This window comes from Balaenoptera borealis (genome assembly GCF_965194805.1).
Source record: "Balaenoptera borealis genome assembly, chromosome: 4".
Classification (NCBI taxonomy): domain Eukaryota; kingdom Metazoa; phylum Chordata; class Mammalia; order Artiodactyla; family Balaenopteridae; genus Balaenoptera; species Balaenoptera borealis.
Window position 1 is genome coordinate 59,024,575 of NC_138861.1, and position 16,633 is coordinate 59,041,207.

Below are 16,633 nucleotides of genomic sequence, written 5' to 3' on the forward strand. Positions count from 1 at the left end.
TAGTGTCTGGCCTTATATTTAGGTCTTTAATCCATTTTGAGTTTATTTTTGTATCTGGTGTTAGGGAGGGTTCTAATTTCACTCTTTTACATGTAGCTGTCCAGTTTTCCCAGCTCCACTTATTGAAGAGGCTGTCTTTTCTCCACTGTGTATTCTTGCCTCCTTTATCAAAAATACGGTGACCATATGTGTGTGGGTTTATCTCTGGGCTTTCTATCCTGTTCCATTGATCTATATTTCTGCTTTTGTGCCAGTACCATACTGTCTTGATGACTGTAGCTTTGTAGTATAATCTGAAGTCAGGGAGCCTGATTCCTCCAGCTCTGTTTTTCTTTCTCAAGATTGCTTTGGCTATTCAGGGTCTTTTGCGTTTCCATACAAATTGTGAAATTTTTGGTTCTAGTTCTGTGAAAAATGCCATTGGTAGTTTGATAGGGATTGCACTAAATCTGTAGATTGCTTTGGGTAGTATAGTCATTTTCACAATGTTGATTCTTCCTATCCAAGAACATGGTATATCTCTCCATCTGTTTGTATCATCTTTAATTTCTTTCATCAGTGTCTTATAGTTTTCTGCATACAGGTCTTTTGTCTCCTTAGGTAGTTTACTCTTAGGTATTTTATTCTTTTTGTTGCTGTGGTAAATGGGAGTATTTCCTTAATTTCTCTTTCAGAACTTTCATCATTGGTGTATAGGAATGCAAGAGATTTCTGTGCATTAATTTTGTATCCTGCTACTTTACCAAATTCATTGATTACCTCTAGTAGTTCTCTGGTAGCATCCTTAGGATTCTCTATGTATAGTATCATGTCATCTGCAAACAGTGACAGCTTTACTTCTTCTTTTCCGATTTGTATTCCTTTTATTTCTTTTTCTTCTCTGATTGCTGTGGCTAAAACTTCCAAAACTATGTTGAATAGTGGTGAGAGTGGGCAACCTTGTCTTGTTCCTGGTCTTAGTGGAAATGCTTTCAGTTTTTCACCATTGAGGATGATGTTGGCTGTGGATTTGTCATATATGGCCTTTACTATGTTGAGGTAAGTTCCCTCTATGCCTACTTTCTGGAGGATTTTTATCATAAATTGTTGTTGAATTTTGTCAAAAGCTTTTTCTGCATCTATTGAGATGATCATATGGTTTTTATCCTTCAGTTTGTTAATATGGTGTATCACATTGATTGATTTGCGTATATTGAAGAATCCTTGCATTCCTGGGATAAACCCCACTTGATCATGGTGTATGATCCTTTTAATGTGCTGTTGGATTCTATTTGCTAGTATTTTGTTGAGAATTTTTGCATCTATGTTCATCAGTGATATTGGCCTGTAGTTTTCTTTCTTTGTGACATCTTTGTCTGGTTTTGGTATCAGGGTGATGGTGGCCTCGTAGAATGAATTTGGGAGTGTTCCTCCCTCTGCTATATTTTGGAAGAGTTTGAGAAGGATAGGTGTTACCTCTTCTCTAAATGTTTGATAGTGGTCAATAACTTTTAAGTTGTCTTTCCCTTTTCGGGTCACCACCAACAACGTGGGAATTTGGGGTCATGGCTCTTGAGTTAGGGATCAGACCTGGGATCTCTGAAGCTCAGCTAAATATGAGAATGTCACTGGGAGCTCCTGTCAGTTTTGAGCCAGTTGCCATGAGCCAGGAAATGTATAATATTTCCACAGCCAGGGCTCACCCAGAGAGTGTGAGTCAACAAGGCATAGGTCAGAGCCACAATCCGGAAGGAGGAGGGTAGAGATATATTAAAAAAAAAAAGCCAGGCTGATGGTCTGACCGGAAGGGTAGGGCAAATCTTGATTCTGAGGAAGATTCTTGCCTTAGTAATAAACCTGTTTTGTGCTTCCTAAGGAGGTAAAGCTTGGAGAAGTGTTCTGCTGCCATGGATCCAGAAGCCTGAGCTTAGCTAGTCAAGAACCTACAAGGAAGTGGTCACACCTGGAAATGTGTGGGTGGAATTAAGGGCTGATGCAGACACTTTGCATGAGGAATTGGCTGTGTTTTGCTCTCAATTGTTTAAGATAGAAGAAAGCCAGAATGCTTTCACTGTGTATCAGCTACCTAATTTTTTATGATCACCTTTTTCCAATCAGAAGAAGTTTCACAACTGCTCTACCACTTTTAAGTTTTCTGTCTGCTGATGAATGTATTCCATTTTGCATACAGTTGGTTTTTTACTGCCGTGAATAGTTCCATAGCCTGGTTGCTAAAAGAGACTAGTGGAACAAATTGCTTTCAAAGGTATGGTATCCATTTCCTCCTCCTGAATTTGTCTACTTAAGACAAAGTCTTTTGCCCTGGTTTGTTTGCACTGTCAAACCAAGTATTTGACCCCGGAGGAGAAATGGAGAGTGGAAGGATGGAGGGTGGTCTTGGGCTAGTGTCTGTTTATGACTTTATGAAGTGCTGTGTTGGGGTCCCCCGTTGTTGAACATCTGCCTCAGTTCTACAACAGGAATCAGACCATGCCAGGCACTGTGCTAAACAGTATAAATAATCCTCCCAACAACCCTAAAGTTGGCTAGGTTTTTTGTTTGTTTGTTTGTTTGTTTTTGGCTGTGCCACTTGGCATACAGGATCTTCGTTTCCCGACCAGGGATTGCACCCGTGCCCGCTGCAGTGGAAGCATGGAGTCTTAACCACTGGACCACCAAGGAAGTCCCCTAAAGCTGGCTGTTTATCCATGAGGAAACTAAAGGTCAAAGAAATGAACTAACCTTACCAGTGTCACAACACTAGTCAGTGAAGAAAATGGGATTTGATCCCATGTGTTTCATCCTATATTTAAGCAGAGGATTTGGTCCTCAGCTGTGGTTTCTCATGGTACAACCTCTCTAGTCCCCTCTCCCCTCCATGAGGAAATCTGGTTCAGGGATAGGAATTGACACTAACTTAATCCGTTGGAGACTGATTAACGACCCCAGAATGCCATTTCACAGAGGGAGATATGCCTTGCCGATAAATAGAATACCCGCTGACCAGGGCCCCTCCTCTGGGTCAGAGCGCTTAGTGAGAATTGGATAACCTAAAGGCATCTCATATCCAGACTGTAAGGCCTGAAGGATTAAACACAAGCTGTAGCCCTGGGATGGCTAGATGTCTGCCAAATATAGTCTACCCTGAACAGTGCAAGATAAACGTTGATGAAGCTTCTTTCCAAAGCCATCTTTTTCTGGACTCCTGGCAACTCAGGGCAGATGACTTCTCTTTTATTTGTATTATCTTTAGTTGTTACACTTGCCAGAATTACTGTTATCTCTTAGATCACTTAGCCTGAGGTGATTTTAGCTGTCATCATAACTTTCTGAGCAGTGGATAGAATCCATTAGAATTTACAAACCATTATTCAGGGTGGGTTACTTTTGTAATCCCAAACCTAATTCTTTGGGTGTTGATTTATGATGAGATTTTTGTCTCTAAATTCTGAAGAAGTCATCTCAGAGTTTGCAATCTTTATTCTCTCAAGCTTGGGAGCTTTTAGAATCTCCCCTACTTGAAGACTTTAATAGATAAGATCAAAACCAGCTACATTGCTAAAATCCACCACCCATAGCAGTCATTCATTTATTTACATTTTATACTTAACAACAAATACGCAGGCTGTGCAAGTGTTTTATGTACTTTTCTGGATGTGTGACATTTTCACATAAAACGCCCAAATGAAGAGGACGAATATCTCTTTAGACCCTACCTGTCCCAGTCTCACAAAGATAATGGATGGAAAGATTTCAGGAGAAATGAACATTTGATTCTTTCTTCAGGCCGTTATAGTCTTTCTCCGTGCCTGCTCTAAAAGGAATGGGTTCATCCTACTCCTGGGAGTAGGTTTCTCTTTGCATCAAAAAGCTTTGTAAAGGGGCTTCCCTGGTGGCGCGTGGTTAAGAATCTGCCTGCCAATGCAGGGGACACGGGTTCGAGCCCTGGTCTGGGAAGATCCCATATGCCGCGGAGCAACTAAGCCCGTGAGCCACGACTACTGAGCCTGCGCGTCTGGAGCCTGTGCTCCGCAACAAGAGAGGCCGCGATAGCGAGAGGCCCGCGCACCGCGATGAAGAGTGGCCCCCGCTCGCCGCAACTAGAGAAAGCCCTCGCACAGAAACGAAGACCCAACACAGCCAAAAATAAATTAATTAATTAATTAAAAAAAAAAAAAAAAAAAAAGCTTTGTAAAGAGCCAGCTGTACCAAGACAGCCCTGAAATTCTCGAGTAACAGGTTTTCAATTAGGAATATTTGCTCTAAGGCTAAGGAGGTTCATCATTTAGTGGTGGGATATGGTATAGTGGCAGGAGCCACGGGGGACTCTGGGGTCTCTTTCTAAATTGGCCACTTTTAGCCTTGCGCAGCTTACCTACTTTGTGAATTGCTTGTGAAAGTGAAATGAGGTAATGTGTTTGAAAGTGTTCTGAAAACTAAAAAATGCTATATACAGCTGTAAGTTGTTACTTCCAAGCAAAGCAGCAAGCAGTCAGTGAAAAAGGAATCAGTTGAGAGCAATTGATGCATATACCTTTTCAAGCACCAAACATGAAGTGCTGTTGTTTATTGAGCATTTACCATGTGCCAGGCATGGTATAAATGTTTTACTTCTATGAACTAATCTAATCTTTACGGTACCCTAATAAGGTAGATATTATTGTCCCCATTTTACAGATGAGAAACACTGAAGCACAGAAAAGTTAAGCATCCTGCCCAAAGTAATATACCTAGGAAATATACCCAGGTAATACATTTAATAAGTGATGAGATGAAGCTGGAATGCAAATCCAGGCAGCTTGGCTCCAGAGCCCAGACTACACTGCTGGCAGCATAATCCTTACTGAATTGGTAGCAGGTACAAGACATTTGTAATGCATGTCTCAAAAGGTTAAATGTTATGTAAGTCTTGAAAGGTTAAAATTGTGATGAGTAAAGACACTAAGAAAAATGAGTATCCTTGAAGGATTTGGATTTGACTCCCTTCCAATGCCTAGTCTTCATAGTTTTGAGTCCTGCCTTATTTATATAGAGCGCGTAGCCCTTAAACATGCATGTAAAGTCATCCCTTAAACACCTACATCATCAGCAAAATGCTGGTAATGGTATTGGTTGATCCTTTAAGATCCAGTAAGGTTGAAAATGGTCAAATGAGAGGGTATAGAGGAAAAGCCTTTTAAAGTAGAATGTCAGAGAAGTATTTTATGCTGAAATCTATAATAATAATCAGGAATCAGTTAATATATTTCTAATGATTTTCTTTTAAAAAATTCACCTGCTAATGGTGATTGGATCTGATTCTTTTCCTTTTTTTTTTGTAAAAAAAACTATCAACCGTATTTTTAACTTAAGATTGGTTCATAAACATGTTTAAGATTGAAATATAAATATGTAACATAAAAATATATTCTTAAATGTTTAAATCTATAACTTTTGATGTATATGTGTCAAGGATATGTGTCATAGTTTATTTAACCATTCACTATTATTGGATATTTAAGATGCCTCCAGTTTTTAAATGATAATAAATAAGTAACATCACAATGAATTTCTTGGGCATATCTTAAGAGGGATAAATACCCAGAAGTAGAATTATTGACTCAAAAAGCACAAACATTTTAAAGCTTTTGATATATCTTGCCAAATTGCTTTTTTAAAAGGATGAATTAATGTTTACTTGCAACAGAAGTCTACAAAGGAGCTTTTTTTTTTTTTTTGCATATTGGATGTTTTCATTTTAAAATATTTGCCAGTTTGTTTATGGTTTGCCATTGTTTCCGTTTAACAGCTCTTCATATATGTTTAATGCTATGTCCTTTTTTCTATAAATGGGACATACTTTGCATGTTTATTGATTAGGTTTTCATACTGATTTCTTATCAAGTTTTGCTAGTCCTTTGATTCAAATTTGTGGCAGAAATGTGTAATTACATAGCTTGTATTTATTTTGATTACATTCTCATAACTTTCTTTATAATTTAGTATATTGCCTCTAAGCTTAGGATGTCATTCCCCACCTATGTAACCATTGGAAAAAAAATTAAGTGAACCTACTATGTACTAACATAAAATGATGTCTCTTTTTTAAGAGAAAAAAAAGTAGTATCCTGCAAAGCAATGTTTAATTATGATCGTATCTCTCTCTCTCTGCCCCCCTACACACACAAACACAAACACACACACATTTATTTATTCACTAATTGATTTTGAATGTCTTCTTTGTGGCAGAGATATAGCATTGAACAAAACAGACAAAATCTGAGCTCTTATGGAACTTGGTTTATTGGAGAGGCCAACAATTTAAAAAAACCCATCATGGGATTTCCCTGGTGGTCCAGTGGATAAGACTCCGTGCTACCAATGCAGGGGGCCCAGATTCAATCCCTGGTTGGGGTACTAGATCCTACATGCATGCCGCAACTCAGAGTCTGCAGGCCGCAACTAAGAAGTCCGCATGCCACAACAATAAATAAATAAATAAACAAACAAACCCATCAAAGGATAAATATAATGTCAGGTAGTGCTAAGTGCTATTAACAGACGTAGAGCAGAGTAAGAGATGGAGAGTGACTGCGGCTCCTTTAGATTCAGTGGTCAGAGATCTTTCTAAAGTGGCATTAGATCAGAAAGTATTGGACGAAGTAACTAGTATAATATATATATATATTTAAAATTTATTTATTTATTTATGGTTGTGTTGGGTCTTCGTTTCTGTGCGAGGGCTTTCTCTAGTTGCGGCGAGCGGGGGCCACTCTTCATCGCGGTGCGCGGGCCTCTCGCTATCGCAGCCTCTCTTGTTGCGGAGCACAGGCTCCAGACGCGCAGGCTCAGTAGTTGTGGCTCACGGGCCCAGTTGCTCCGCGCCATGTGGGATCTTCCCAGACCAGGGCTCGAACCCGTGTCCCCTGCATTGGCAGGCAGATTCTCAACCACTGCGCCACCAGGGAAGCCCAGTATAATATTTTATACAAGCATATGGATAGAAAAATACCAAAGTTCTGTAGTCTCCTTCTTAGTGAATATTTCCAGTGTCTCTTTTGTCACCCAGACAAAACCAGCAATCATCCTATCCTAGACTTCTCCCTTACTGCCCATACCTAGTTAATCATCACACTTTTGCCACCTATATACTTATAAATTTCTTTTCTACTTGCCACTGACTTCTCGTAGGCCCTTGTCACTTTTTGTTCTTTTTCACTGTTTGAAAAGATATCTTAGTTCAATTTTTTGTAATAAATAATGCACAATTAAATTATATAATGCATGAGCGCTAACTTGGTGGGGCTTCCACGGGCCAAATGGGGACAATGTGAGCATGAAAACAAATGTTGATGTTAATGGATGATCAGGTAGAAATCCATGGGTTCACACTGATATAAATAAAAGATTTTTAAAAAATGAGAAAGGAGAAAAGGTCTTCCTTATAGTAGAACTGCAGCTGATAAATGTGGAAAGAATGATGGAATTAGAAAAATCACAATTAGATAGCCACCATAACAAAAACTGATACGGCCAAGAATCGTCAATGGCTGCTAAAACTGGGTGAAACTATCGTGATAAATGGGGTATGTACACAGTTTCAAAGTACCAGACTACACAAGATACTTATTAATTACAAAGGGAAAAACAGAACTGTATAGTGGAGAATCCCGTCAGCCATTGCATTAACCGTGACGGGAACATCACCAGTAATAGGACACGTGGACGTCACGTGCCTCCATATGACGCACTGAGGACAGAACAGTACTTCTCTGGTATTTTTGCCAAAAATGCATAATCTAGATCTAAATATCAGGAAACAACAGAGGTTACCAAATTCAGGGGGCATTCTTTAAAATCATTGTCCTGTACTCTTTAAAAATATCAAGGTCATGAAAGAAGAAAGACTGAGAAAAATCTTTGGACTACAGAAGACTAAGGTGACATGATAACTAGATTCATTTGTAATCCTGAATTGTAGCCTGGACCAGAAAACAATTTTTTCCTTTTGATATTAGTTGGTCAGTTGATGAAATTTGAGTGTCTGTAGATTATAGTACTGTAAAAATGTTAATTCCTGATTTTGATAATTGTATTGTGGATATAGAAGTAAATGTCCTTGTCTTTTAAGAAATACACACTGAAGTGTTGAGGGGTAAAGGGATATCATGTCCAAAGAAAATTGCAACTAGAGCCTCTTCTAGATGCTTTTTTATGGATAGAGGTCACATGACAATCTACCAGTTGTCTGACAGAGTATCCGTAATAACCACTTACTGGTTTCTTTGAAACGCCTGGATTTGTTCATTCAGTAGCCACCACTGAGTGCCAGTGTATCAAACACAGTACTAGGCACAGGATGAGGCAAAAATAGTTGAAATGTGTCCTCGGGGAATTGACAGCCTACAGGAGAAAAGACAGAGAGATAATGAATGAGAATGATAAAGCAAATGTAGTAAATATTAACATTTGAGGAATGTAGGCAATGGGAATTCATTTATTATTTTTGCAACCTTTTAGGATCTATGAAATTATTTCAAAATAAAAAGGTAAAAATGTACTGTAGAAACGATTGGAAAGATAAAAAAGAAATTAAAAGACAGTAAAAGAAGATTTCAATAGACTAGAGTTTTATAGACAACTCACAAAAATTGTACCTATATTAGGCCACAAAGGAAAATCACAACAAATTCCACAAAGCACAGAAATGTACATGCCACACTCAGACTACAAGCACTAAAACAAGTAAAAATACAATGTTTAAATTTAAAAATCCAAATTATTTAGACAATCTCAACTCTCTCTAAACCATAACTGAATCAAAGAAGAAATAACTATACTTCCAAACTATTTAGAATACAATAGTAGTGAATAAAACCTATGGGATGGGGCCTAAACTATAGGCAGGGGAAAATCCGCAGTCTAAAAACTATTATTATTCACCAAGAAAGAATAACAATAAACAAATCATATACTGTTCTAGAAGTTAGGGTAAAAATATCAAAATTACTAGAAGCGCATGAGGAAGACTGTGGTGCCCTCCCTCACAGTGGTCTGTCAGCCAATTTATGAAGCAGTTTGGGAGCACTTTCAGTGAGCCAGTATCAGGGGCTGGATTGGAGAGACAAACAGTATCCCTTTGTGGAACTTTCAGGGTGTGTGTGTGTGTGTGTGTGTGTGTGTGTGTGTGTGTACGAGAGGGGAAATATCAGATATTAAATTATAAATTCAAACATTCAATTAAGGTTATGAAGGAGAAGTACAAACTTCTATTCAGTTTTGTCATTGCCCCCCCTCCTGTCGTTCTCCGACTCTCCCGCTCCCTCTTTTCCCATGTCTCTCTCCCTATCTTTTTGTTTTTCTCTTTTCTCCTCTTGCTTTCTTTCTCTCCCTTTCTCCCAATTCCCTGAAGACACTATGTTTTGATTATTTTTGTCTCTTCCTGACCCTAGTGCTCTGCTTGATACTTTGGCACTCAATTGTGGCCACTGAATAAATGAATCGAGGAATGAATGTGAATGAATGAATGAATCCTGGAAGCTATTATTGAGTGGACACTCTGCCAGACAACCTGTAGGTTACCATTTGAGTTACACTATTTATAAAAAACAACCTAGAAGAGAACCTAGGAAATATATAATATAGGGAGATTACAAAATAACCACAGAATACAGCTTAGACAAGCTAGTAGACTATTTAAGCAGTATAAGGTTAACTGAAATTCTATGAAGGGTAGTTTGTGTAAGGGAAAATCATGCCTAACTCACCTTTAGAATGCCTGAGTGAGATATTTCAGTATGAGTACTTGGGGAAATCAGTAGATGCAGTTTATTTTGATTTTTCACAAACTTTTGATAAAGGTTCACATCTAAGACACACATTGGGGTGAGGATGTGAAATGTCAAAGGAAGGGCTGAGGTGTATAAGAGAAAAAGTAGTAAGAAAAGAAGTAATGGTAAGAACTAAATTAGGAATGGGATACCTTGCACGGTAAGGACTTGGGATTTTATTGAGTTGCCTTTGGAGGGATGACATCAGAATGTCATCTGATTTATAGCTATAAAGGATCTGGTTGCTGTGGGAATAATAATAATAGCAGTAATAGTGATAAGTGTTTAATCTAGAATAAATGTTGAAGGTAGAGGGAACAGAAATTTACTGGTGATTTGCTGTGTGGTGTGAGACAGAGTCAAGGGTGACTTAAAAGTTTTTGGCTTGAGCCACTGAATGAATACATTCCTACTTCTCTCTCCCTGCCTTATTGTCTGTCAGGGGAGGGGGTATTTAATGGAGGTTATATTTGTAGGGCAGGAAGATTCCTTAGGAGGTTACTGCAGTCATTCTGGAAAGATAAAACGGTCCTGAACCTGGGCAGAAGCTATAAGTATGGAGAAGTATTCAGAGGGCACGGACTTAAAGAGACATTTAGGAAGTAAAAATAACTACTTAGGAAAACAGTTTTGGGTATTTTAATAAAATTGAAGATAATGAAGTCGTTTTTCCCAATAACTCCACCAATGGATATGTACCCTCGGACAGGGGTTGTCTGAGGCCTGTTTTTATATAGCCCCAGAGCTAAGAATATTTCTTTTATTAATACATTTTTGAAGGATTTAAAAACGGGGATGGGTGGGTTGGATATGTAACAAAGACCATTTATCGCTCTCAAGTTCTAAAATATTTACTGTCTGTCCCTAACAGTATAAGTTTGCCAACCCATGGTGTAGATCAGTGGTTTTTAAAGTGTTGTTCCTAGAGCTGCAGCAGCAGCATCTGGGAACTTGTTAGAAATGCGGATTCTCAGGCCTCAACACAGACTTGCTGAATCAGAAACCCTGGGAGGGGGCCCAGCATTGTGTTTTAACAAGCTCTCCAGGTGATTCTGATGCATGTTAATTTCTGAGAATCACTGCTCTAGAGAAATTTTTGTACTTGGTGAGGAATAACAGCATTGTGCGTTAAGAGAGTCACACTGGAAACAGTAGAAATGTCAATCAACAGAAGAGATAAGTAAGTTGTGACAATTAATATAAGGAGAGTATTCCATAGCATGGAGTGTAAAGGCAGACTGCTTGTGTTTGAATCCCAGCTCCAACGGAGTAGTAGCTGTGTGACCTTGGGCAAGTTAACTCGACCTCTCTAAGCCTTAGTTTCCTCCTGTGTAAAATTAGCATAAAAATCCTAACTACTTTATAGGGTTATTGTGAGGATTAAACAATTAAAACAGAAGAGTGGCTGGCACATAAGTATTAGATTTGAAGGGCAGTTTTCATGTACTGTATTATGATACTTTAAGGAAAAACATGTCAAAGTTCATTTCATAAGAGTGATAGTCTGCCCATATATTTTGCATATAACAAAATGTGATTAAGCAGCATAAGTTAAAAGTAGTGTAGATTTTGAAGGTTCAAATCTTGCACTGCCCCGTAAACCTCAGCTTTCACACGTGAAAAATACCTTAAAGTTACTCTAAAAGAATTGTTAAGAAAACTGGTGAAATGTATATGCCTGCGTTTTGTTTCTTCTATGGGCATTTCCTTTCCTAATTGCCTTTTATTCCTTTCACCATTTCCTCAGCCCTTCCTTCCAAAATTCCTCAGCTGTCTTGATAGTCTCTGAGAAACACTGCCAGAACTAAGGTGCAAAGTGGCTTCCTTGACTGTAAGGAGATGGGGCTTTTTCCAGGAATCAAGGTCATGAGAGTCAGTGTCTAGTGTTTTCCCAGCTACGCCCCTGCGGCCAAGTCTGGGCCTAGATCTAGGACAGGTCTGTAGTCCTGCTATCTCCTGGGATTTCAGCTTTCAGCTGCTTTAGCATGTAAAATGCTTAGTATGTATTTAGCAACGCCTAACGCTAAGCAGCACACAAAGAAATAGAACTGTTTTTTCTCTCTGTGGAGGCCACGTCCTATTTTTTCTACATCCCAGTACTTAGCACCCAGTAGGCCCCATAATATAGCGTTGAACGATTTTGAACTTATCGGTGGAGCCTCCATTTCCTAGGCTGAGTTTAGGGTGCAAGCAGCTGAAACCACTGGCTGCATTTTTACTCTCTAGAGCAGCAACCTGCAGACACCTAGTTCAGAGAGAAAAAAAAAAATCACTAAAATTCCCTTCCTCTTAATAACATAAAAGGACCAGAAAAATCAGTCCCCAAAAGACAGCGCAGAAGGCACAGCGCTGCAGCGACCCGGCTCCCGTTCGGGTGCGCTCTCGAAGGGCGAAGAGGCCGGAGCCTTGGGGCAGGAGAAAGGCAGCCTACGTGTGACGTCAAATCAGCGGACTCTCGCCCCGGCTTCACGCCGGTTCCGGTTCCCCGGCTTTCCGGGCGCGAGAGTACGTGAGCGCGGCGGCGTTCTGCGCGTGCTCCGCAGAGGGACGCGAGAAGGTTGGGTCCAGCTCGCGGAGGAGATGCGTGATTGGCTGAAGCCGTGCTGGGGGGTCCCCCAGCCCTTTCGGCAGGGGTAAAACAATAAGAGGGGGCGGTGGCAAAGGGGGCGGGACGTCCGTGTTCCTTGTCGTTCGCCGCAGTGCCTGGCGCCCGGGAAGAGGTGGTAGTGAGGGGAATCAGCTCGTGGCTCTCCGGTTTCCGAGGTTTGAGGTTTGTCGGAGGAGGGAGAGGGCGGCGAGCGAGAAGAATCCGCTGCAGCCGGTCCTCGGCGACTTTCCCGCTGACCTCCGCGCGACGTACCCGCCGCCGCTGTTGGTTGGAGGTGTGTATGGGGGCCGGGAAGGGCGGTCGGTGTGGTGGTTGGAAGGGGACATTCCCGTCGCGCGCCGCGGCTCGAGGCAACCGTCCAGTGCATGAGCTCCGGTGTCGGAGGTGTAGCTGCAGAGAGAGACATTGTTCTTGCCGGCTGCCTACGCTGCTGTGTGTTCGAGAGAGAAGCCGAGCCTTTTTCTCAGGTGAGGGATGGGAGGCCGCGTAGGGAGGGAGGTGACCGGCGCGCGTCGTGCGGACGGAGGGCTCCGAGGGCACAGGTGGGGCCGGGGTTGGTTGGGGATGAGGTAGCGAGCCGGGAAAGGGGACGCAGTTGCTCCCAAAGGCGCGCTGATGGAGGCTTCGGACGGGACGTGGGGGAGTGGGCTTGCCCGAGAGGATGTTTCGGGTGCGGAGCCCACCAGCCTCGTCCCAGACTCTTGCGGCTCTTATTCCTGGTTCCCTGGCAGTGGGGAGGCCGCCGCCGCCCCGCCCGTGGGGGAGGGGAAAAGAAGCTGTGTCGGCGGAGGCAGAAGCGACGCAGATGCGAAAGTAGCGGCCTCCGGGCACCATTTCGGTGCACGGAAACAGAATCTGGGTCTGAAGGCAGCCTTCGCTTTGCTTGCCCAGTACCTGGTGTTCTGCGGTCCCTGACACCCCCCCCCGCGGGTTTATCCCGAAAGAGCTGGGAAACCTGGGCTGTATATAACGTACGCCTTCTCCGTGCCCTTTTTATGTAGGCGATCTCTTGCTGACCCAGGAATAGAAGAGATGTTTGAGTGCTTTGGGGAGCGGGTTTCTTCCTCTTCCCCCATGTCTTCTTGGGGAGGGTGGGAAGGATAGTCAAGGGGAGGAACATAGCGTCCGTAGATTGTGTTAATATTGTTAGTCGAATCTGATCGAATTTTACCTGCATCTCTAAAGGCAGATTTAAGATGGCCCTGTGCCGCTTTGGGGCAAGTATAGATATGCGTCTACAATTTTCCGCATAGATCAATTTTTTTCCTCCAATGTATGCCTACTTTCTTAACAGATTTTTTTTTTTTTTTGGAGGGGCAGTACCTTTGCTGTCTTAAAAATCAAGCAAAAACAAAAACCCACAGAACCCACATGCATCAAAGCTGGAATAATAGCAAAGTTGTTCCCTCTTTCCCCCCATATGATTGTTGTGATAATAACTTGTGTTAAAATACTGGTTTTAACACCTCGTGTTAGTCTTCCAAATGTTAGCATTGCATGTACCTGGATCTGTGAATCATTAACTGCAGTTAGGGGAGCCCCGTATGCTAGAGGGGAAGAAGATGGGAATTCCTTGTCCAGCTCCATATTTGGCAGTTAATATAGCCTTAGGCATGTGAACAGTTTCTAAACAGTTGACCCTATTAGTATCCAGTGGTCCTTTGGATGTCCAAAATTCCTGGTCTCAAAAAATAGACTGTATGATTAGTTTGAAATTCTTAGTACTGAATTCTGTGTTGTTTCTTTGATGATACTATCTTCCCATTTTCTTAAATATTCAGGATTATTCATGTGTATCCTTGTGTTATGATTTAATCACTAGAGGCTGTTTAATTCTGAAAGGTTGTCCACGAATTGTAGGGAGGATAAGGACCTCAAATGGATTGTTTACTATTTAAGAGCTGTTATGGTTCAGGTTGCTGAATATTCAGAGGTTGAGATGTTTGTCAATGGTGAACAAGTAGCAAGAGGAAAGAACCAGAATGCTTGTGGGGTGGATGGGGATCAAAAATGGAAGGAGAAGAAAATAAGTCTTTAATAATTTGATAGTCGAATTGAGTGAGTGTTTAGTTAGCAGGTGAGCAGTTGAGTTTGTTAGCAGACAGCTCTTGAGTTTGAATAGGATTGGCACTCTTGGTAGTAGGGTATATTTATTATCCATATTTCATTTATGAGAGATCAGAAATGAAAATCTCCATATCAGTTACTGAAAATCTATAAATACCAATAGTGTCTTTAGGTTAACAGTTTCCTTGTCCTGAAGAATTATTGCTGTTTGCCTGTTATCAGGATTTTCTAGGTTGCTTTAAATAAGACTTTTTCCCACATATTTTACACTGAGTGCGTATGGAGGTTAGGAATGACCCCTTTTCAAGGCTGGTTTTGATAGTTACAGATTAGGTTGTTTCTGAACTTAAATTCAGTAGAATTTAATTGACAAACTTGACTTAACTCTCCACTGGGAAACATTTAAGGGCTGACAGAGCAAACAAGTTCTATCTCCCAGAACTCTGGACTGGCTTCAGAAACAATAGAATCAGTTTCTTGACTGCTGTTTTTCAGCTTATTTTTAACTTAATTTCTAGATATTTTACTCTGTGTTGATATACTATTGTAGTATGCTAGGATGACTGTTTTGGATTTCCTGTTATGTTACTGTTTTCTGCCTTTTGGCTCCTTCCTACAGTATCAACTAAGCTAACAGTTAGACTTTAAATTTTTTTATATTCTTGCATCTCTGATGGTTCTTCATAAGCGGTGGTTCTTAAGCAAGTGTAATGAAAACATCACTAAAGTGAGGGGACCTGATTTCAAATCCTCTCTCATAACTATAACTGAGGGACCTTGAACTCCTTTCCTTAGGCTCTCAAAACATCATGGTTTCCTTTTCTGTAAATGAAGCTAATATCCTATCTATTTCACGGAGGTAAAGGAATGTGTAGTTACTTGTTAAACCTTAAAGCATAATATAAATACACGTTTTAATTTTTGTGGGGCGGCATTTCCATTTCTTTAATGCTTGGTCACTTTTAATAGCTTCTGAACTTCAAAACTTGCCTCCTTACCTTTGGGGCCTGAGGAGAGAAAAAGCTTAATCCACAGCTACCATTTATTTCTGTGACTGGTGCTTAGATCTTGTTTGTGATGCTTTCATTCTGTGGTGTGCCACAACAAATTGAAGGTTGCTGTTCTAAATAGAGATGCATTGCTCTTTTTTTAAAAATTAATTTATTTATTTTTGGCTGCATTGGGTGTTCGTTGCTGCGTGTGGGCTTTCTCGTTGTGGTGAGCGGGGGCTACTCTTCGTTGCGGTGCACGGGCTTCTCCTTGCGGTGGCTTCTCTTGCTGCAGAGCACGGGCTCTAGGCACACGGACTCAGTAGTTGTGGCTCACGGGCTCTAGGCACACGGACTCAGTAGTTGTGGCGCACGGGCTCTAGGCACACGGACTCAGTAGTTGTGGCGCACGGGCTTAGTTGCTCCGCGGCATGTGGGATCTTCCCGGACCAGGGCTCGAACCCGTGTCCCCTGCATTGGCAGGTGGATTGTTAACCATTGTGCCACCAAGGAAGTCCTGAGTATTTTTATGCATTAGAATTTGTTCATCCTTATTGGAGGTTTTTCGGTTTGGGGGGAACTAATGGCACCTGAAATGACAGTATCTGATTCTGCTTTGTGGATTAACTTTTTTTTTTTTTTTTAATGAGTTGGTTTGATTGTAGGTGGTACAGAATATAAGGTAGAACAAAGGTTGAAGAGCAGACTGGCAGGATTCTGGGATGGGTTTACTTTGACCTCACAGCTAAGGTAGAAATGGCTAAGGATGAACTGAAGAGATGAGCCACTGTATGAACATTTAAGAAAAAAAATGTGCCACAGGCTCCACGCCAACCCTTCATTCTAGCTAGAGGTGGCAACAGATGTTATGGAAGAGAATTCAGGTGTTTAAATAGCAATGGAAGTAAGGATCACCATCACCTGAGGCATAAGAACAGCTTAGTTTTTGCCAGAGTTCCTAATTCCAGGGAACCCTTCCCCACGGCCTTCACTTCTAGCTCCAGCTTCTTCTGCTCCTTTTTTTGTTACTGCTTGAAAGCCTTATCGTCCTCTTCCATCTCCTTGGGCTGCTTCAAGGGCTTCTTGCCACTGTGCCTTCCCCAGACCCTGCCACTGGAAGCAGTTAATTATTTTTGAAAGGAGTTAGGAATTATATAAAAATGTAAACAGATTTTTTTTAA

General features: G+C 41.2%; 1 protein-coding gene and 1 long non-coding RNA gene across 7 annotated transcripts in view; one reads left to right on the forward strand and one right to left on the reverse strand.

Moving 5' to 3' along the window:
* The window catches only part of LOC309627962, a 42,111-nt gene extending 29,666 nt beyond the window's left edge, over positions 1 to 12,445 (reverse strand). For both annotated transcript variants that reach the window (XR_014244064.1, XR_014244065.1), the window contains exon 1: positions 8,236 to 12,445. This is a non-coding gene — a long non-coding RNA (uncharacterized lncRNA). The remainder of the gene's footprint in view (positions 1 to 8,235) is intronic.
* G3BP2 (G3BP stress granule assembly factor 2) overlaps positions 1 to 16,633 on the forward strand; it is a 68,105-nt gene that overhangs the window by 33,773 nt on the left and 17,699 nt on the right. The window contains exon 1 of one of the 5 annotated variants that reach the window (XM_082390235.1): positions 12,462 to 12,670. The exons of 2 other annotated variants lie outside the window; for them this stretch is intronic. Coding sequence is in view for 2 of the 3 variants with exons in the window: in XM_082390231.1 (XP_082246357.1) it covers positions 12,762 to 12,863 (102 nt within the window). In the remaining variant the exon portion in view is untranslated. Of the gene's footprint in view, positions 1 to 12,461; positions 12,671 to 12,708; positions 12,864 to 16,633 lie in introns of those variants that run through there. 2 more of the 5 variants (XM_082390231.1, XM_082390232.1) reach the window with 2 other exon arrangements.